We start from the raw sequence: 22,991 nt of genomic DNA, 5'->3' as shown, positions 1-22,991 counted from the left end.
CATAGAACCATTCAACTTCAGCTTCTTCAGCGTTACTGGTTGGGGCATAGACTTGGATTACTGTGATATTGAATGGCTTGCCTTGGAAATGAACAGAGATCATTCTGTCGTTTTTGAGATTGCATCCAAGAACTGCATTTTGAACTCTTTTGTTGACCATGATGGCCACTCCATTTCTTCTGAGGGATTTCTACCTGCAGTAGTAGATATAATGGTCATCTGAGTTAAATTCACCCATTCCAGTCCATTTTAGTTCACTGATTCCTAGAATGTTGACGTTCACTCTCCTGTTAGCCCTTCTGTTTGGCTCCTGTTTCATCTCTGACAGTTTCAGGCTAAATTGCTATTACTATGAGGATGAATGCTAGTTTTTAGGCAGGACTATACCCATTCTCCAGAGAAGCCAATGGCACCCCACTCCAGTACTCTTGACTGGGAAATCCCATGGATGGAGGAGCCTGGTAGGCTACAGTCCACAGGGTCGCTAAGAGGTGGACACGACTGAGTGACTTCACTTTCAGTTTTCACTTTCATGCATTGGAGAAGGAAATGGCAACGCACTCCAGTGTTCTTGCCTGGAGAATCCCAGGGACAGAGGAGCCTGGTGGACTGCCTGTATAGGGTCACACAGAGTCGGACACAACTGATGTGACTTAGTGGCAGCAGCAGCAGCAGCATACCCATTCTTAGCTGCAAGTAATTATGGAAGAAAGAAACCTCCACCCCATTTCCCAAGAAGTATCTTGAGTATGAAGTCTTTCAGGGAAGAGTCATTAGGGAAATGTTGACTGAAATCACCCACCCTAGCCAGGCACTATAGTAACCATTGGCATGACTTATTTTATGACAGGAGGTCCTGGTAAGGAACAAGGGACTAACACGCCATCACCAACAGGGAGAATTAGGGAAAAGACAAAAGGAGGCACCACAAGTCCTACGTACTTCCCAGAATCCTCCTCACTGAAATTCATCTTGTGTCACCAGGAAGAAGCTAGAGTCAGAATGATTGGCCAGACCATCTGGAAACTCACCCCATCACCATAGAACCCAGGACTGCGAGTCAAGTGGCAGAGCAGTGATCCCCGGTTCCCGCACCCTCCTGCTCTACATCTGCTCTACATCACTTGCCAATAAAGTCTCTTGCTTTGCCAGCATGTGTGTCTCCTCAGACAATTCATTTTCGAGTATTAGACAAGAGTTCACTTTCGGACCCTGGAAGTGTTCCCCCTTCCTGCAACACTTTGACCACAGTTCCTCAAACTCACCAGGGAAACCAGGGCCAAGTTGTGATGGAGTAATAAATGACGGGTTAAAGTATTCCCAAACTCTCCAGTTTGGTATTTGCATATCCGAGAAACCATTCCCAAGTCCAAGAAACCAGTTGTGAAATAGAACAATATATTAGAATTTCTGAGGGCACTCTCTGGAGAGCTTCTATTTGATACTCTTCCTGTTTTATTGCCTCCAGCTCCACCCTCCTTTCTGATGACACTGAGAGTATAAATTGGGGCTGGGATCTGCCCCTGAACCACACCAGAGGCCAACATGAAAACAGGCACCATCTTCGTTCTGGTGGCTTTCATCATCATGGGGCTGGAGGTGGCCTGTGCTCTGAGACCTCCTATCAAAGGTGAGGGTGCTGAAGTGAATCCTTCCTGACAGCAGAGAAGGCTCAGAGCCCAGGGTTAGACTTGGAGATGGTTTGGCCTGGAAGCAGCTGTGCCCCCACTACAGAGGGGAGAGTCAACATGGATCAGACACATTTCTTTTGATCTAAATGAGCATTTACCCTGTTTCCAATTATCTTTATCAGATTGGGTTGGATCTGATTCCCAACCTCTCTGTTGGTAAAATAGATAAATAGATAGCCAATGGGAATTCGCTCTATGACTCAGGGAATTCAAACCGGGCTCTGTTACAGTCTAGAGGGGTGGGATGGGTAGGGAGGTTCAAGACGGAGGGGGCATAGGTATACCTATTGCTGACTCATGTTGATTTTTGGCAGAAACCAACACAATACTGTAAAGCAATTATCCTTCAATCAAAAAGAAATAATTTAATTTTTAAAAAAGTTGTGGGTAAAGTGTAAGGTTCTCTCTAGTTAGGACACGTGCCTAGAAGTGGGACTCCACAGGAACCTGCAGAACAAACAGGGTGTGTGAGTGGAGAGACAGAGATCTCTGTAAGCAGGGACTCCTCTAAGATCTTCTTACGAAGCAAGAAAAAGAGAGCTATGACTATACAGGTTTCTTGTCCTCTGAGTCTGTGTAGCTTTGGGAGGAGGAAGACCTCTTTCTGAAGGCACAGACTCTGGCCTTACAAGTGAGAGAGGAGCAGTGGAGGCTGAAGGAGGAGTCCAGAGCACAGAGGAAGCAATGGAAGAGGCAGGAGTCCTGCCAGTGATGAGGGTTTCAGATTCTCAGCCTCAGTTCTCAAACCTGTCTTAGTCTGCATTCCAGGCTCCCCAAAAACTGCCCTGTGTTTTGTTTCAGGACAGCAGAGACCCGGATTCTGCCCAAAGGTGCCCAAAGATTCTCCGGGGATTTGTCTTCATGGATGCTCAGGAGATGATTCCTGTCCCAAGGGAATGAAATGCTGCAGCAATGGCTGTGGCTATGTCTGCAAAAAGCCTGTTTTCAAGGTGAGTACAAATCAGCCAAGAGCTGGCCAAGGCTGCCAACAGCACCCCAGTAGACTTTGCTGGAACAGAGGGCTACCACACATGGGAATCTGGAAAACTCCAAGAGAAAGAGGCTGGAGACAGCAGGCTGCATCACCTAAGGCCTCCTCCTTGAAGAGGAGCCCTATCCCAGGAGAGCCCTGATGAGTTCAGATGAGATAATGTATCGATGATCCTAGATGCACAGGTCATTTTAAAAATATATATTTATTTATTTTGGCTGCATCGAGTCAATTACCACATGTAGGATTTTTGTTGTGGTGTTTGGGCTTCTCTCTCATTGCAGCGTGCCGACTTAGTTTCCCCAGGGCATGTGGGATCTTAGTTCCCCGACCAGGGATCAAACTTTGGTCCCCTCCTTTGGAAGTTGGATTCTTAACCACTGAACCACCAGGGAAGTCCTTCACAGGTTACTCTTAACCAAGGGCATCCCACTTTCCTTCTCACCCCACCCCTGCAAAGGGGCTAAAGTTTTCCTGGAAATGGGTCATCCTTGGAGGAGGAAGGAAGGGAAAGGGAACCGCATGGGATGGAGTATCTCCTGTGTCAGGCAGGTGTGGTGCTAGAGTTGCAACAAAAAGACAAGAACAATAGGGTGAGGGAGACATGGCTAGATAAATAATTACAGCCTAGTGTGCAGAGTGCTTTACATATAGTTTTCCTAAGATCTGTGGGAGCAAAGACAGAAGTCATTGGCTTTCCGTGGAGGGAGAGTGATCGGGAAAGTTGTTGGAGAGTGGAGAACATCGAGGGAGCATAAAGGATGCAGAAATTAGCTGGAGAAAGACAGGGCAGTTGAGAGGGTGGAAGGAGTGTGGGTCCTCCACTGGAGATGGGGAGGTGATGGTGGTAGAAAAAGGTTGTACATCTCAGGGGGATGGTGGAGGGCCATGCATGCCAGAGTCCAGTGAAGAGAGAGAGCTTCCTGCTCAAGGGTTTGGTAAACTGCTGGATGTTTCTAAGCACAGTTAAGTGAACATGAAAGTTGCTCAGCCGCGACCCCATGGAATAGTCCATGGAATTCTCCAGGCCAGAATAATGGAGGGGGTCACGGTTCACTTCTTCAAGGGATCTTCCCAACCCAGGGATCAAATCCAGGGATCCCACATTGCAGGCAGATTCTTTACCAGCTGAGCCACCAGGGAAGCCCAAGAATACTGGAGTAGGTAGCCTATCCCTTCTCCAGTGGCTCTTCCCAACCCAGGAATCGAACCGGGGTCTCCTGCACTGCAGGCAGATTCTTTACCAGCTGAGCTCCCAGGGAAGCCTATGCACGGTTAACGTCATGATCAAATCTGTATTTTAGAAGGATGGCTCTGGCGGCCGTGGGAAAGCTGGACTGGAGGTTTATTGAGCATGCCTGGAGACCAGCACCAGAAGATTTCTCATGAATCCATGAATTCGATGCTTGGCATGGCGACAAAACATTCCTGGCTATTTCCTTTTCCTGGAATTGGAGCCCTGGAAGATGAAGATCTAAAATGGTGGAATGATTGGTTTCTAAAGAGCTTGTGTCCAAAATAAACTGTTTCTGTGGCATTATTCAGGCTGTGTCGTTCTTTCCATTTAGGCATTCTGGTGGACCTTCTTTGGCTAGCAGGACCATATGTTTACACTACAGTGGGTCCATGAATATAGGACACTTACGAAACCAATAGATCAGAGGCAAATTCCTCCCAGCTAGCTCCTTTCCTCCTTCCATGTCTCTGTCTCTAGACAGGGCAGAAGGCACGAGAATATTTTCTCAAGCGTTCTGTGAATATGATTTTGGTCAAGCAAAAAAATAAATGAATGACTAATGTAGCACATATGAGGCCTGTTGCAGTAGCCTTTATCAGGGCAAGACTCCGGAGGAGCAGGAGCAAGGGTGGGGATACCCCATTCCAAGGCAGCACACAGACATCTAGCAGGACCGGATGCCTAACTCCGGGAGAGTGACCCTGATCCTTGGGATGTGGGTGGCATGAGTTGGGAAATGCCAACGGCTGTCCTGGAATAATGAGCAGTTAGGATACAGTTAGGAGATGGGCTCTGGGGCTGGAACCTTCGATTCAGACTTTCCCTGAGGAAGAGGATAAAACTTGGTCTCTCAAAGATTCTGGCAAACATGATGAACTGGACTTGATTGCTACACGTTGTATCTCTTCTTTCCACTGAGACCCTTGCACTTACTTGCTCAGTCTGGTCCTTAGTATCTGTGTGTCCTGGTCACCAGCACTGCTCTTGTACATTTTATAACCCCAATGTCCGGTGGCCTCACCTGTCCATGCATCAGAATGAGGGCAAAATCGCATTGAAATCCTCTTTCACTGGCTGGTCATCCCCATCCCAGACCATTCCAGGCTCCTGTCTCCCTTGGTCATTTATGCGGGTTCATGAGAGTATCCCTAAAATGTTCTCAATCAGTTTCATCTGTTATATGCCATTCTGAACGCCAAGGTACGACCTACCCCGGCAAAGATACTTGAAGATGGCATCCTACAACTTCCACGTACGTTTCTGCCCTCCAGACAGTCCAGATGTTCCTAGAAATTGGTTTGCACTTTTTAGTAAACACATTTTTCTCATCTGCATTTACTTTTTCTTTTTTTGTTTGTTTTTGTTTTTTGGCCATACCGCTTGGCATGTGGGATCTTAGTTCCCCAACCAGGGATCAAACCTGTGCCTCCTGCACTGGAAGTGTGGAGTCTCAACCACTGCACCACCAGGAAAGTCCCTCACCTGCATTTAAACTGCTTTTATATTTAAGGAAAAATTCTATTTCTCCCTATGGAAACTGATAAGGCATTTCTTATAAGAAATGCAAATGTATATTAATTTTTGTTCCTATTTATTCTGTTTTGTTTTAAACTCTATTTTTATAGTAACAAAAAGTGAGATTTTGATAGCCAGGGTCTTAGAAGAGTAATGACACAGTTTCTACTGTTGTCTAGTCAGTAAGTCATGCCCAACTCTTTGCGACCCCACTGACTGTAGCCTGTCAGGCTCTTCTGTTCATGGGATTTTCCAGGCAAGAATACTGGAGTGTACCTAGTGTATAATCTATGCTTTAGGTACATTCATTCTTGATATATATTCATGCATTGAAATCTATTTTTCTCCTAAATCATGCTTTCTTAAGAACTATGTATTGTTCTCTAAGTTTTAACAATTTCACTAACAGCAAAGTATCCCCATTTGAGAGAAGCAAAAATGTTAGCTCGGAGAGTTAAAACAACTCATCCACAGTCTTACAGCTAATAAATAATATAACTAAAATGCAAGCTGATATCAGCATTTCTCCAAGCACCCCAGAACCATCTGGTAGAGTTGTTTAAAATGGTCACAACTGAATTTCTTAGGATCTGGGAAATATAGATTTTCCCCCAAATTCCCAAGTGATTTACATGAAGCCAAAAGACCAAAAACCATGGAATCAGTCAATAAGGATTTACCACTCTTCTTGATAAGATCCATGTGGCAATAAACATGATCAGACCAGATCAGATCAGTCGCTCAGTCGTGTCCGACTCTTTGCGACCCCATGAATTGCAGCACGCCAGGCCTCCCTGTCCATCACCAACTCCCGGAGTTCACTCAGACTCACATCCATCGAATCAGTGATGCCATCCAGCCATCTCATGCTCTGTCTTTACCTTCTCCTCCTTCCCTTCCCAATCCCTCCCAGCATCAGGGTCTTTTCCAATGAATCAACTCTTTGCATGAGGTGGCCAAAGTACTGGAGTTTCAGCTTTAGCATCATTCCTTCCAAAGAAATCCCGGGGCTGATCTCCTTCAGAATGGACTGGTTGGATCTCCTTGCAGTCCAAGGGACTCTCCAGAGTCTTCTCCAACACCACAGTTCAAAAGCATCAATTCTTCGGTGCTCAGCCTTCTTCACAGTCCAATTCTCACATCCATACATGACCATAGGAAAAACCATAGCCTTGACTAGACGAACCTTTGTTGGCAAAGTAATGTCTCTGCTCTTGAATATGCTATCTAGGTTGGTCATAACTTTCCTTCCAAGGAGTAAGCGTCTTTTAATTTCATGGCTGCAGTCACCATCTGCAGTGATTTTGGAGCCCAGAAAAATAAAGTCTGACACTGTTTCCACTGTTTCCCCATCTATTTCCCATGAAGTGATGGGGCCCCATGTCATGATCTTCGTTTTCTGAATGTTGAGCTTTAAGCCAACTTTTTCACTCTCCACTTTCACTTTCATCAAGAGGCTTTTGAGTTCCTCTTCACTTTCTGCCATAAGGGTGGTGCCATCTGCATATCTGAGGTTATTGATATTTCTCCCGGCAATCCTGATTCCAGCTTGTGCTTCTTCCAGTCCAGCATTTCTCATGATGTACTCTGCATATAACTTAAATAAACAGGGTGACAATATACAGCCTTGATGAACTCCTTTTCCTATTTGGAACCAGTCTGTTGTTCCATGTCCAGTTCTAACTGTTGCTTCCTGACCTGCATATAGGTTTCTCAAGAGGCAGGTCAGGTGGTCTGGTATTCCCATCTCTTTCAGAATTTTCCACAGTTTATTGTGATCCACACAGTCAAAGGCTTTGGCATAGTCAATAAAGCAGAGATAGATGTTTTTCTGGAACTCTCTTGCTTTTTCTATGATCCAGCGGATGTTGGCAATACCTGGATATTATTTTCCTATAATTCATGACTCAACAAAATCAGTGGCTAACATAGGAGAAGTCAATGGCACCCCACTCCAGTACTCTTGCCTGGAAAATCCCATGGACGGAGGAGCCTGGTAGGCTGCGGTCCCTGGGGTCTCTAGGAGTCGGACATGACTGAGCGACTTCACTTTCACTTTTCACTTTCATGCATTGGAGAAGGAAATGGCAACCCACTCCAGTGTTCTTGCCTGGAGAGTCCCAGGGACCGGGGAGCCTGGTGGGCTGCCTTCTATGGGGTCGCACAGAGTTGGACACGACTGAAGTGACTTAGCAGCAGCAGTAGCAGCAGAGCAACATTAGAGAAGAAAAAGATAATCAGCCAATACAAGCAATAAGACTTCTATGATGAAGGACAAATGATTTATTAGATCAATTATCTCGATCAGGGTTAGTAAACTACAGTTCTCAGAACAAATCCAGCACAATACTATGACTTCTCTGGTGGTTAAGACTCCAAGCTTTCATTGCAGGGGCCACCGGTTTGCTCCCTGGTTGGGGAACTAAGATCCTAATACATCATGTGGCACCGCCAAAAATTTTTTTTAAAATCCAACACAATTCCTGTAAATAAAATTTTTTTTTTGTAAATAAAATTTCAGAGGAACACTTGCCCATTCTACTCCATATGGTATGTCTGTGACTGCTTTCCCATTACTATGGCAGAGTTAAATACTTGCAGCTGAGTCTGTATGAAGGCAAAGCCCAAAACGTTTACTATCCGACCCTTTATGGAGAACTTTCCTGAGTCCTGGCCTAGATTATGTTTTTAAGAATAAGAAAGTTAGACTACATCAGAGTTTCTGTTGTAAAACTCAAGAGGGAGAAATTCTACATATGAGAAATGCAAATGTGTATTAATTTTTGTTAAGCCCTACTTACTTTGTTTTGTTTTAAACTCTATTTCCCAGGTGACATTAGTAGTAAAGAACCCACCTGCCAATGCAGGAGACGTAAGAGATGTGGGTTTGATCCCTGGGACAGGAAGATCCCCTGGAAGAGGGCATGGCATCTACTCCAGTGTTCTTGCTTGGAAAATCCCATGGATAGACGAGCTGTGTGGGCTACATTCCACAGGTTTGCAAAGAGTCGGGTAGGACTGAAGCTACTTAGCACTAGCACTCAATTTTTTTAGTATTAAAAAGTGGAATTTTGATGTTAAGCATTTTTGAAGCGTAATGACAGTTTCTAGCAAATTTTAAAATGTACATACTCTTCAATCTATCTTATTTTGAAAAATTTATTTCAAGAAACACTATGTAAAGTTATAAAGGTGTAGGCACACAGATGTTCTTTGCAGCCCAGCTTGCGAAAACAATGAAAGAAAAAGATTTTCATCAAAAAGAGAGAGAGAGAAAGAGACTAGTTTAAAACATCATTGCATATGCACTTCCCTGGTGGCACAGTGGATAAGAATCTGCTTACCAATGCAGGGGACAAGGGTTCGATCCCTGGTCTGGGAGGACCCCACATGCCAAGGAACAACTAAGCCTGTGAGCCTCAACTCCTGAAAGCCTGTGTGCTGCACCTACTGAAGCCCATACGCTTCACCCATAAGCCTAGAGCCCACGCTCCTCAACCAGAGAAACCACTGCAGTGAGAAGCCTGTGCACCACGATGAAGAGAAGCCCCCGATGGCTCCAACTAGAGAAAGCCTGCTCTCAGCAACAAAGACCCAGCGCAGCCAAAAACAAACTAACAAAAAGCCAGTGCACAAGCGTTCTAAATGTTAAAAATACCATAGTACACCCACATAATACATATGAAACCCCTGAAAAGGAAGAAGTATTGCTATGAATGTGCTGAGATGAAAAGATGTCAATGATATTAATTTAAAACTCTGAATATCAAATATACCTTTCATATGTAGATGTTGCAACTATCTGCATAGACTGCAAGTTCACATTGGTCAGGAATTCCCCAGTGTCCCAGTGGTTGGGATTCAGTTCTTACTGCCAAAAATAAAGGTTCAATTCCTGGTTGGGGAACTAAGATCCTCCTAGCCACCTGGTGTGGCCAAAAAAAAAGTTCACCTTGGACCACCCGCTTTCATCAGTAAACCTCTTGTTGACAGTAACTGGCAGAGATATTAGTGCTCCCTAAATAGTAATAGCCCATGTGTTTCCTTACATGGCAGATGGATTTTGTCTCTTGGGACTAATTCTGAATGGACTGCAAGCAGAGGTGATGTGTGTCCCTTCTGGGCCAGGACAGTTAAAAGCAGTATGGCTTTTCTGTCTCCTTTCTCATTCCAGAATCGATAGCTACAGGATGGAAGCAGCCTGGATTCCTGCGTCACCACCTAGAGGCAAGCTGCTCTGGGGTCAGCACTACTCCAAGTGTGGTTCATGGACCAGCACCATCAGCATCACCGGAAAGCCCATGAGAAAAGCAGAGCTGAGCTGGACCCCAGACACGCAGCATCAGAGTCTCTCGCGTGGGGACCAGGACTCTGTGCTTAGACAGGCCCTCCACTGGCTCTGGTACACACTCAATTTTGAGAACCAGCGACCTGACCTACATCAGATCTGGTGCCAGTGAGAAACTTTTATTTTGTTAATCCACTGAGGGGTTGTTTGTTACTCAGCTATAGCCTGTCCTATCCTGATGCTTACAGAAAATAAACATAAAATGCTGAACTTTTCTCCCACCACTGGTTTCACCTTAACAGCATTTTTGGCAGATCCACAACTTTCTAGTCACATACAGTAATAAAAATTCTTTCAGTTTATAATTTCAGTCTCAAATTTGATCTCATCTCCACTTCTTGCCTCCTCCACACCCCCTACTGCTGCAAATCAGGCTCAGGGGTTTTGCAGGAAGAGGAGGCTTTAGTCCTGGATGCCTTCTCTTCTCTTTTAAAGACCTACTTCTTCTGGGGTCCTGGGGAGAGGGTGGTCTATGTGGCATGATAATGGAGTTAAGAGAACTTTTCTTAACTGCACACAGATGTAGTCCCTGTTTCATTTGGCTTGTTAACTCTGCCTCTTTTTTTTTAATACCAAAAAGCCACTGATGCTCTCTTGGGCAGCACATGCATTTCTTTGCATGGAGGGGATTCTGTGGCTCCTTTCTTTGCCTAGTTCCCTGATGTTGACACCCCAATTTTGCCTGCATCCTTCACCTCTTCCTCCACCCACCCCACTCGTAGCACACCTGGGCCTTTGCTAGCCTGAGGACATTAAGAAAAGGCTCCCTCTTGGAGCACATCTGGCCCTGTGTTGGGTGTAAGACTGTAGAGGTGACACGCAGACTGGATTTCAGCATCCTTTGCCCACACAGTCAGGGACCTCTGTGTACGTCAATCCTGAGACCATCTCACCAGCTCCTGCTGTTAGAGACCCTTCAAGCAGTAGACCTACTATTGATAAAATGACCATTTTGAGAGTCCAAGAGGATACTATTATTAATAATATGCTGGCACACTGGCAAAAACTGGGTCTTCCCCAGACAAGGTAGGATATATGATTCCCCAATCTGTGCAGTGTCACTGAGAAGAAGGCTCAAGCTCCAGAACCTTCCACAGGGTGGTCTGGCCACGAGAAAACTCATTCCACGTGGTGAGAACACTGTTGCTCCACACTCCTTTCTCTGCCCTGCCTCTGATCTTGATTGCTTCTCTTTTGCTCAGTCTGGCTCAGAAAGTCGACATCTACAGGAAGAAGAAAGAGTGGCCCACCTGCTGGGTTCCGCCTTTGTGCGGAGAGGTCATTACTTTTTCTCCTGAAACCCCATGAAGGGGTCTCAAGGAGGGTGGGGACTGCAAGCAAGCTGACTCACTCTACAGTAGAAGTCCTAAGATGAAGCTCCCAAATTGAATGGAGATCAAAAATTTATAAAGAAACATGGTTTATGGTGATACTTTATGGACCACAGGATCAATCTTTGCCTGAAGGTAATCCATTTCTTGAAACTTCAATTATGTGAACTAACAAGCTCCCTTTATCAGTTAAGCCAGATTGAGTCAGCTTTTCTGATACAGCAACTCAAAATACCCCGAACTGACATAGACTGCAGTGTTGCAGGCAACAGACCCCGAAAGTGGACTTGGCCAAGGGCAGTAGCTGAGGTCAAAGTCAGGGAGGACACCTCTAACCAGCAGGACAGCTGGTCATCCCCATGGCTTCTTATATATTCTCAGCAAGGCCATCTGCATCACCAAGGTTACATCAAAAAGGAAAATTCAGGGTGTTGAAGAATGATTACTTCTTGCATAAATCAGCAAAGCCCTTTAAGAAAGAGATTAGCTCACCTTGAAATTGGCTCCTCCGATAGCAGAGAAGGAAGAAAAATATAGCTTGTTTAAGATAAACCCTTTCTGCTTGCTGGTTGAGAATCAGTCATCTGGAAAAGCAGAATTCTCCCCTCCAAGCTAAGGTTAGTATAAGCAGAAATGACAGGATGGGAGACTAGAAAAGACAAAAAGTGGAATCCATAAACATCCCGGTTCATCCTGTTCTCAGACCCCTCCTTTAAGAAATTCATCCTGTGAACAAAACCAACCCTCCTGTTTCTTGTGAGGAGGTGGGCTGGTGGGATGCGTTTGGAGGCAGAGAGCTGATCAGGGCAACCTCCCCGCCTGTGACATCGTTTCATCAGCAGAGGGCAGTGTGGAGCCCAGAGCCAGTTACATGGGGGAGAGGCGGGTGGTGGCGAAAGCGGAGGCCCAGAGCTCCCAGCACTGTGCTATGAGAGAGGAGGAGTCCTAAATCTCTGTTCTAAAAGTAACAGTAGCTGACAGATTTTCTGCTAATTAACCATCCAACGAACCTGACAAGAAAACCAGATCAGAAGCCTTGAAAAACTGGAAGAGAGTTGTATCACCTCTGAAACCCCAAGACCAGCCAAAAACAGGCTAAGACTACACCCCAACGTTGCTTCTCAAACTAGATGTGCATTATTAACATTTTAAAATTACTGATGTCCAGGTTTCACCTAGATGTCATTAGAGCCTTGACTTTGGAGGTGAGCTCCTGGCAATGAAGTTTTCAAAAAGCTCTCCCAAGTGATTCTGAGGCTTCCCTGGTGACTCAGCAGTAAAGAATCTGCCTGCCATGCAGGAGACGCGGGTTCGCTCGCTGGGTTGGGAAGATCCCAAGGAGAAGGGCATGGCCACCCACTCCAGTATTCTTGCCTGGTGAATCCCGTGGACAGAGGAGCCTGCCGGGCTACAGTCCATGGGGTCACAAAGAGTCAGTCACGACTCAGCAACTAAACGACCTCCACCAAGTGATTCTAATGTGAATTCAATGTTGAAAATACTTGCATTCAAGCCAATCCTTAGGTACCCAACTTCAACAGGAAACAGGCAGCCTTAATGAGAGGTGTGTACCCCAAGTAGGGTCACCGGGTAGAATACAGTAATCCCAGTTAAAATTGAACTTCAGATACCCAACAAATAATTTTTGTATAAGTATGTCCCAACAATTGCATGGGACATCCTTATGCTAAAGAATTCTTCATCCCATATTTTTAAATTTAACTCTGGCCACTCTAGCCCCCAAGTCTCAGCTCAGATATAGGCTTGAAGAATATTCCTCAAAAAAGCAGAGTGCAGAGCAATGGAGAAGGTGAACAAGACTCTCCATCAACGGGCGGGTAGGGTATTCTTGTTAGACTGCAGGCAGGGCTGGCTTACCTGTCACCAAGGTGAGCGCTAAGCACAGCACTACTATACTCACTGATCATAAAACCTAGCGCTTGATAAGACCTCAACAAGTGTGAGCCATTATTTTGAGGAAATCACATACAAAAATGCAATTGTGTGCACAAATACACACCACCTTGGTTTTCATTTAAGTAGGTAAGTTATGATTTGGTTATAAAATAACATGTCGGGACTTCCCTGGCAGTTCAGTGGTGAAGAATCCACCTTCCAATACAGGGAACACAGGTTCAATCCCTGGTCGGGGAACGAAGACCCCACATGCTATGGAACAAACAAGTCCTTGTGTTGTAACTACTGAGCCCACACACTGCAAGTAAGATCCCGCACAATCAAAAATAAACAAAGAAATATTTTTAAAAAATAAAAATAAATTTTAAAAATTAATGTGCCGGTTTTAACTTTCCTGGACAGTATCTCCAGGGGAATGTCTGGTGTTTTTGTTCTAGAATGTTTTTCTTTACTCGTGGTCCGCCCCTTTTCATATTTCCCTATTCTCCCCTCCTCACCCCGTATTAGTCTCTACCCGTGATTCTGGCTGCTGGGAAGACAAAATCAAGAGTCACCACAAGGAAAAGGCTGGTTTACCTTTTATGGAAGAGCCTTCAATATTTTGAATCACAGTCCTGGGCAAAACCACTCAACCAGCATTTGTTGTTTGGCACGTATGATATGAGTGGTGCCAGGAGAGCGCCAATCACACTGATTGATCCAAGTACTGAGAGTGAGGACAGTTACGGAGGAAGGGGGAGGGATGGGTGGGGAAGAGGGGGTCAGAGCAGATATTCAAGACATCACACACTTCCACGGTGGAAATAAATGAGAAAAATTAAATAGGAGACATTAAAGTGAAGTGAGTGGCTGGGGATGGGGTGTGACCCACAGAAGAGGTGCCTTTTGGAGTCCCAGGGTCATCGCCCTGCGTCCCTGACTGTCCATAGAGGGAACATCTTCCCTGCAGCTCCCAGGCCACTCAGGGATTCAGCTCCAGGTCGATGATGTATTCCTGGACCCAGTCCTCACTGGGGTCGGCACAGACCTGCCGGCCTCTTTTGGTCTTGAAGCTGTGGAGAGGAGCAGAAGGGTTACACACTGGTGAGTGCAGCATGGGGGGGATCCTGGGCCCCCAGGGACCCCTCCCTCCTTCTGCCCCGGACATCTCAGGGCCTGTCCACATGCTCAAATCATGTCGCCTTAACCCTGGGGTTCACAGACCTTCCTGGGTCTCCTATGGGGGTCCCCTTGGAAAGCCAGCACCGTTGTTTGGCAAATGAGAAAGAGGACAGCTTCCTGCTGTCACCCCTTCCCTCTCCTCCCTCTGCCCAGGGGCAGACCCTCAGGACCCTCTGCAGGCCCCAAACCAGGTGAGAAAAGATGGCAGGGGCCCCCCTGGTGTCCTGAGCTCTGAGGAGGTGCCTCAGACCCCCAGGCTTCTTCCCCAGGGCGGGCAGGAAGGCTGGCCCTTACATGATGCCGGGCTTGGAGCACTGGCTGCTGGTCTCATAATAGTCGTCCACGAGTTTGCGTGGGATCTGCCGGGAGACGAAGGAGAAGCAGCAGTCGGTCGGGGTGTTGGTACTAACTGTGAGAGAGGGGACAGACCGTGGTAAGTCCTTGTTCACGGGGAGAGGCAGCCAGCGGCCCCTCGAGGGTCAGGAGACCTGCAGGAGGCAGTGCGGGGGGCGGGGGCGGGGGAATCCAGGAGGAAGTGGTGTTATTTCAACTGGATTCCAGAGGAGACCAAAGGCTACACTGGGAGCCCACTGGACACAGATTCCAGCTTTTGTCAGAATCCCACCTGGGCCTCATTTTCCCAGGAATCCATAAAATGGGCTTCCCTGCCACTGTCTCTCAGAGCCAGAGAATAGAATTGCTAAAAACCACCCTGGGAAGGAAAGTTCTGCTCAGGAAATAGTGTCTGAAGTCTCTCTGAAGCTCTCTACTTAAGGGCTCAGGTGAAAGACCCCGGCCAAGAGTTGGGGACAGGCCTCACAGGTGGCAGAGCAGGTGTGGGCAGAGAGGGCCGCGGTGAGCAGCAGGACAGCCAGGGAGGCCCCGGGGATCTCCATGATGCTGGGCGGGTGAGAGAGTCAGGTGGGCCCAGTGGAGCTGGACTCGAGACTTGAAGCTGCAGCCTCCTGCTGGGGTCTGGGCTGTGTCCTCTCTTTATAGGCAGCCTTGGGACACTAGAGGACGGAAACTTGTGGAGACCGAGGCGGGGGGTGTGTTTTTTGTCACGGCGTTGGTATCATGCTGTGAGTGGCAGAAGCCAGCAAAGCTTCGGGTCACCACAAGGGCTCAGCGTATTTGCAGGAGCGCTCGTGTTGCTTACTTGATGGGGAAATGGTTTCCCCAGTGAGAGGAGGTGAGAGGCTGGTGTGACCCTGTGACAAGATTGTGCGGTGCTTTCTCACAAGGGCAGGTCTGTACACCAAGCATCTCCCCACAGAGCTGAACCTTCTGGGACCCACCCCAAGCTGTCCCGACAACACAGCTCTGACCTAGACGATAATACCACAGAGTCTTGAGAAGCCCCCCGAGCCAAGCTAAAAGCACACCCTGGGTGGGGACAGATCTGGGGAATACTCAGCTGCAGAAGGGGCCGGAGTGAGGCTGGCCTTTCAGACTTTGGCTCATTCCTCAAACATTCTACCTTAAGCTTTTGATTGCGAGGCATCCATTTCAAAGATATCCATCTGGAATAAGCACATCCCCCGATACAGAACTAGATGATGGGCCAGGCTGCCCTACACATGGAGTTCCCCTTTTAGAAAGTTCTGGATGACCTAGATAACTGACCATTTGAGTGGCTTCCCTTTTCCCTTCCACACTTTCTCTCTTATCTTTTAAATTCACCAATAAAGAGTGAACCTGTAATACTCTGGTCACCCCACCCTCACCCCAATAAAGGCAGAGCCCCAGGTCTGAGCCCTCTCCCTCTGAGACCTCACTGTGCAGCCGCAGCCGTGCTGTCTACCCTCTGGAACTCCAAGTAACAAACCTTGTCTTTCAAAGTCCCCTGATGGTTGTTGAGGTTCGTCTTACACTAATAATAAGAACCTTAATGGCCCGTCCAGCTTGAACACTGGCTCCAGCTGGGGAAATATCTGTGGGGCCCCCACAAAAAGTACAGTCCGGTCAAATTCCTGCAGACATCACCATCAACAGGCTGATGGACACAGAATAGCTAGTCCCTTGTTTGGAGAAAGAAATGGCAAACCACTTCAACATTCTTGCCTTGAGAACCCCATGAACAGTACGAGAAGGCATAAAGATATGACACTGAAAGGTGAACCCCTTAGGTTGGTAGGTGCCCAAAGTGCTGGAGAAGAGCAGAGAAATAACTCCAGAAGGAATGAAGAGGCTGAGCCAAAGTGGAAACGACACCCAATTGTGGATGTGTCTGATGGTGAAAGTCTGATGCTGTAGAGAACAATATTGCATAGGAACCTGGAATGTTAGGTCCATGAATCAAGGTAAATCAGAAGTGGTCAAACAGTTAGAACTGGACATGGAACAGACTGGTTCCAAATAGGAAAAGGAGTACATAAAGTCTGTATATTGTCACCCTGCTTATTTAACTTATATGCAGAGTACATCATGAGAAATGCTGGGCGGGAAGAAGCACAAGCTGGAATCAAGATGGCCAGGAGAAATATCAATAACCTCAGATATGCAGATGACACCACCCTTATGGCAGAAAGTGAAGAGGAACTAAAAAGCCTCCTGATGAAAGTGAAAGAGGAGAGTGAAAAAGTTGGCTTAAAGCTCAACATTCAGAAAATGAAGATCATGGCATCTGGTCCCATTATTTCATGGAACATAGATGGGGAAACAGTGGAAATAGTGACTTTATTTTTCTGGGCTCCTAAATCACTGCAGATGGTGATTGCAGCCATGAAATTAAAAGATGCTTACTCCTTGGAAGGAAAGTTGTGACCAACCTAAACAGCATATTCAAAAGCAGAGACATTACTTTGCCAACAAAGGTCCAACTAGTCAAGGCTATGGTTTTTCCTGTGGTCATGTATGGATGAGAGAGTTGGACTGTGAAGAAAGCTGAGCGCCGAAGAATTGATGCTTTTGAACTGTGGTGTTGGAGAAGACTCTTGAGAGTCCCTTGGACTGCAAGGAGATCCAACCAGTCCATCCTAAAGGATATCAGTCCTGGGTGTTCATTGGAAGGACTGATGCTGAAACTGAAACTCCCATACTTTGGCCACCCCATGTGAAGAGTTGACTCATTGGAAAAGACCTTGATGTTGGGAGGGATTAGGGGCAGGAGGAGAAGGGGACGACATAGGATGAGATGGCTGGATGGCATCACCAACTCGATGGACACGAGTTTGGGTGGACTCTGGGAGTTGGTGATGGACAGGGAGGCCTGGCATGCTGCGATTCATGGGGTCTCAAAGAATCGGACATGACTGAACTACTGAACTGTACTGAACTGAACTGAAAAAGGAGATGCCAAGAGTGAACATCGACGTTTTAGGAATCAGTAAACTAAAATGGATGGGAATAGGTGAATTTAATTCAGATGATCATTACATCTACCACTGTGGGCAAGAATCCCTGAGAGGAAATGGAGTAGCCCTCATAGTCAACAAAAGAGTCCAAAAGGTAGTACTTGCGTTTCAAAAATGACAGAGTGATCTCGGTTCATTTCCAAAGAAAACCATTCAATACCACAGTAATCCAAGTCTATGTCCCAACCACTGATGCTGAAGAAGCTGAAGTTGAGCAGTTCTATGAAGACCTACAAGACCTTCTAGCTGGGCTAATTGGGAGCTAATATGATGACCCTTAAACTGTTGCTACCCTTTAAACAGAAAAACTCTGCCAGAGATCTATCTTATGGACATAAGCACAATGATGAGGTCATCTGTATAACAGCTTATTTATAACAATTAAAAGATGCCGCTGCTGGTAAGTCGCTTCAGTCGTGTCTGACTCTGTGCGACCCCAGAGATGGCAGCCCACCAGGCTCCCCCGTCCCTGGGGTTCTCCAGGCAAGAACACTGGAGTGGGTTGCCATTTCCTTCTCCAGTGCATGAAAGTGAAAAGTGAAAGTAAAGTCACTCAGTCGTGTCCGACTCCTAGCGACCCATGGACTGCAGCCCACCAGGCTCCTCCATCCATGGGATTTTCCAGGAAAGAGTACTGGGGTGGGGTGCCACTGCCTTCTCCAAATTAAAAGATCACTTACAACTAAATATGATAACAAATTCACCTCTTGTAGTAATAATTTGCCCTTAGAAACTGTGGAGGTAAATAAATTTTAGAGGAAGTCCTTGCTATTAAAGAATCCTAGAACATTTCCTGTTTCCTTACTGTAAAGTCAAGGCATTTCCAGGGTTTGTCTAGCACTTCAATGACATCATTAACGACTCTTCTGAAAATATCTGCCTTCAACAGTTTGTTGGCTTTTCTTCTTTGGGCTTGTCACCTCCTGGTGGGGAAATAGCTGCTGCTACTCAGCCATCACATCTTCTCAAAAAGTCTCATCCACTGCATAAGAGGGAGTGGAGAGAAAGTAATGTTGCTAGTGTTTTAAATTGCAATTGGGCTTTTCTGAAATCATAATTTGTAATGTTGACTATAGAATACTCTCAAAAGTAGTTAAAGCTGATTTTAAATATATATAAAATGCAGAAAAGAATAGAGAATTGTTTCACTTCTCAAAGTTGGGTAGGCAGCGTGGCAAATGCAAGTAAGGATGTGGAGCTGGGGTTGGGGGTGGTGTTCGTCTACATTCTTCCTGTCTTATTCTGGCATAAATGAACTCAGGCACAATCTGAATAAAATGTCTTTCCCTAAAGGTAGGAAAAGTTCTATTATCCAAACCTAATGACTATTAACGGAGAAGGCAGTGGCACCCCACTCCAGTACTCTTGCCTGGAAAATCCCATGGATGGAGGAGCCTGGTAAGCTGCAGTCCATGGGGTCACACAGAGTCGGACACGACTGAAGTGACTTAGCATATGACTATTAATTTGGCTTATTTCTTTCAAGTGTATTTTCTCCTAGGCTTATGATAGTTCCATTTACTTATTTGCTTTTTATCTCTTTTTACCGTGTATGTGGGAAAGGGAAGGGACATAATTGTAGCCATGATATGAATGCAAATTTTTATTTTTCTTATTTACACTTAACAGTACAAGATGTTTCCAACTCATTCCAGTATTTTTAAGAGCTGCCTAATTTCCTCATCCATCAGCCTAGCGTATTAATATTGTCATCCACTACTGTAGCACATTTGGACTGTTTTCAATTTTTAATTGCTATAAATATGCTTCACCAAATATCTATATGCATAAACCTTTTTCAACAAATGAGGTTTTTTCCCCATAGGATATTTTCCTAGCTGTAGACTTTCTGGGCCAAAAAATAAGGACATTTAGGACTCCTGCTTTATAGAGACATCCCATATCTAATGTGCATTCATTTATATACCCAACTGTTAAACAAGATTTTAATGGCATATTGTAGGGACTGGTGAATGTTTGATGAATGAAACAGTGATTTAAAAGCCAGATTTATCTATCACATCAAATCTGTCATGTCCCAGACTTCCCCAATTTCATTCTGTCCATCTGAGTTTTGATCAAACACAGCTCAGGCTACTGAAGACTCTACAGCATCAGTAGATATGTCACAGTCAAAACACCTGTGAAGAACATTAGAAACGTCTGCTCTGAGAAACGCAAAAGGGAATGGTATGATCCATAAAGCTCTGTTCGTGGTAGAAGACCAGCTAAGCTTGGTCCCTTAATGACGGCAACTCCTGGCTCCCCCACCTCCTTGTTCGTGAATCATTTCCTCAGAAGTGGTCTGAGCAACATGATGTCATGGTCCTTTTCACCCAGGATGCGGTTTCCAGTGGGACTTGTGTGCTCAGGGTGCTGTGACATTACCCGTAGGTGTCACCCTCTGTGATCGGAACAGCTGTAGCAGAGCATCAGATCTGCTCTGTGGGAGGAACTATTAATCTGTAGATCTTTCCATGTCCTTACGGCTCTGACACTAACATCATCTCACTGGCCAAAACCTTTCCAGCCGATCAGCCCCAACAAATGAGCAACTGGGCTCTTCTTGGATGCTCTGAACCTCTGTGTGACCCCAGGGACCCCAACATGTGCAACTCATAACAAGACACCATGCAGCAACTTCCCCTCTGATCACGCCCAGCCTCCAGCTTCTCATGCTCTAGAGTTGCCTATAAAGGGACAAGGATACAGGATGGACTCCCGAAGGATGGAGGCAGCAGCACTTGCCCCATTCTATCTTGGCTTTGCCCTCTTCCTGCCTATCACTGATGAGTTCCCATGCTGCTCTGGTCAACCATCTCTTCACTACATCCCTCAGCTCATGAGTTTTGTCTGTATCACAAGACTCTCATCCTTCCTTTCTCTTAGAATTGTTTCTCAGTGCTCTGGATGGATGTCTAAACCACATCACTTAAACTCTATGGTTGAGATTTCTCACATGAAAGCAAAGAACTTCACAAAAGGTTTTAAAACATTCTGAGCTATTTCCCAAACTTCTCAGGAAGTTTTAACTATCTTGTCTCTGGATCTGGTAGACCCATTGTTAGTGGGGAAAATTGAGGTCTAACGCATTCACTACTACCACTAAGTCGCTTCAATCGTGTCTGACTCTGTGCGACCCCATAGATGGCAGCCCACCAGGCTCCCCCATCCCTGGGACTCTCCAGGCAAGAACACTGGAGTGGGTTGCCATTTCCTTCTCCAATGCGTGAAAGTGAAAAGTGAAAGTGAAGTCGCTCAGTCGTGTCCAACTCTTTGCAACCCCATGGACTGCAGCCTACCAGGCTCCTCCATCCATGGGATTTTCCAGGCAAGAGTACTGGAGTGGGGTGCCATTGCCTTCTCCGGCATTCACTAATAAGATGCAAATGCCAGGTCCAGTTGGTTCCTAGGATGAACAAAATGACAGAGTCCCTTGGCTCTCCCAAGGAGCTCCAGCCTTTGGGTGATGTACAGAAGGTGGCATCTTGCTGGCGATTGTCTCTGTGGACCAGATGAATTTCCCCAAAAGAGATGGAACAAGGGCTCCCTGACCCAATAGCTATATTCGCTGAAGAGGGAGACAGACACTGAGAACAAGATAGGCAGAGATTCAAAACAGTAATTCACGGTCAAGAAGAAATGCTTAATTTACTTGGTTCATTTTGTGCCCTACTCCGCAGCCCTGAGCACTAACATCACCAACTTCTGGCCAGCCACCCTCCAAGGAGGGAAGAAATTGATCTGGCTTTTCTGGGGCTCTTGATTGCCATTTCCTCATGGTTAGGGCAGACACCTCAGAGCTTGCTGTTTCTCTCATTTCTCTTCAAATCTGTCAAAAATTTGTCAGTGATCATGTGTTCTTATCCTGGTGTAATATCAGAATCATTCCTCCTTCCTAGTGAAAGGCCGGGCTTGTGGAGAAGAGACAGCCCATGGGACATGGGGTGAGGAGTGGATCGGCATATAAAGTAGGTTTATTTCTTTCTGTTTTTCTCTTCTTCCCAGGATTGCATTTTTTGCGTCTTGCTTATTCATATGTAATATTAAAAATCAAGTCTTTCCATGTCATTTTATTTGTTTAAGAGGCTGGCATTAGGCTCTTAAACATTAACCACTATGCCAGTCCAGCAATGTAGACTATATAGTTGGCTATCAATTATATGATCATAGATAAACTACCACAAAAAAACCACTGTCCTTAAAATTTTTCCCATTTGTGAGTTAATTTCCATAAAATAGGTTCTGAAAAATAGAATTTCTGGATCAAAGAGTATGGCCATTTTACAGCTGCTGACCCTCCTAAGCGTTAAATCCAGACTTGTAGGTCTATGGTGAGTATTCAACAAATAGACAAATTACTGGAAAGATAATCTTGAGTTTCACCGTCCTTGTACCTCCAGGCTTTCCAATTCCGTTCTTTCCATCTAGGGCGTGGTTAAGCTTGGCTTATCCTTTTTGGTGTTTTTGCATGTCCCGTTTATACAGTTAGGACAATTGTGGGAGTCCATCAGGGCGTCCTGCTCTGTGGAAGAAGGCTTTGATCATTCACTTCAGAGAGAAATCTGTCACATGGAAAGGAAATAGCTAAGCCTGATCCCTGCTCTGTGTACTGTGCTTCATTGCTCAGTCGTGTCTGATTCTTTGTGACCCCATGGACTGTAGCCTGCCAGGCCCCACTGTCCATGGGGATTTTCTTGGCAAGATATTGGAGGAATACTGGGTTGCCATGCCCTCCTCCAGGAGATCTTCCCAATCCAGGGATCGAGCCCAGGTCTCCCACACTGCAGGCAAATTCTTTGTCATCTGAACCACCAGGGAAGCCCAAGCTGATCCCTGGGTGATGCCAACTCCTGGCCCCACATCTGGAGAAACAATTTCCTCATGTCAGTTCAGCTCAGTTCAGCCTCTCAGTCATGTCCAACTCTTTGCAACCCCATGGACTGCAGCAAGCCAGGCTTCCCTGTCCATCACCAACTCCTGGAGCTTGCTCAAACTCATGTTCATCGAGTCAGTGATGCCATACAACCATCTCATCCTCTGTCATCCCCTTCTCCTCCTGCCTTCAATCTTTCTAAGCATCAGGGTCTTTTCCAAGGAGTCAGTTCTTTGCATCAGGTGGCCAAAGTATTGGAGCTTCAGCTTCAACATCAGTCCTTCCAATGAATGTTCAGGACTGATTTCCTTTAGGATTGACTGGTTGAATCTCCCTGCAGTCCAAGAGACTCTCAAGAGTCTTCTTTAACACCACAGTTCAAAAGTATCGATTCTTCAGCGCTCAGTTTTCTTTATAGTCCACCTCTCACATCCATACATGACTACTGGAAAAACCATAGCTTTGACTAAACAGACCTTTGTTGGCAAAGTAATGTCTCTGCTTTTTAATATGCTATCTAGGTTCATCATAGCTTTTCTTCCAAGGAGCAAGTGTCTTTTAATTTCAT

General features: G+C 45.9%; 2 protein-coding genes across 2 annotated transcripts in view; one reads left to right on the top strand and one right to left on the bottom strand.

The window, feature by feature from the left end:
* Positions 1–1,545: 1,545 nt before the first annotated feature.
* On the top strand, positions 1,546–4,222 carry LOC100848100 (WAP four-disulfide core domain protein 18-like). Its single transcript, XM_010815788.4, has 3 exons — positions 1,546–1,630; positions 2,493–2,641; positions 3,987–4,222. The coding sequence occupies exons 1-3, from the start codon at positions 1,546–1,548 to the stop codon at positions 4,032–4,034; spliced, it is 282 nt and encodes a 93-aa protein (XP_010814090.1). The 3' UTR covers positions 4,035–4,222.
* Positions 4,223–13,596: 9,374 nt separating this feature from the next.
* The window catches only part of LOC525415 (C-C motif chemokine 3), a 36,003-nt gene continuing 26,608 nt past the window's right edge, over positions 13,597–22,991 (bottom strand). Inside the window, exons 3-4 of the mRNA XM_003587380.6 lie at positions 14,486–14,600; positions 13,597–14,082 (exon numbers count right to left, since the gene is read on the bottom strand). Coding sequence (XP_003587428.1) covers positions 13,992–14,082; positions 14,486–14,600 — 206 coding nt within the window. The 3' untranslated portion in view covers positions 13,597–13,991. The remainder of the gene's footprint in view (positions 14,083–14,485; positions 14,601–22,991) is intronic.

The sequence above is a fragment of the Bos taurus genome, chromosome 19 (assembly GCF_002263795.3).
Source record: "Bos taurus isolate L1 Dominette 01449 registration number 42190680 breed Hereford chromosome 19, ARS-UCD2.0, whole genome shotgun sequence".
NCBI classification, from domain to species: Eukaryota; Metazoa; Chordata; class Mammalia; order Artiodactyla; family Bovidae; genus Bos; species Bos taurus.
The sequence above is the reverse complement of the archived record's forward strand: the minus strand, read 5'-3'. Positions and strand labels throughout refer to the sequence as shown.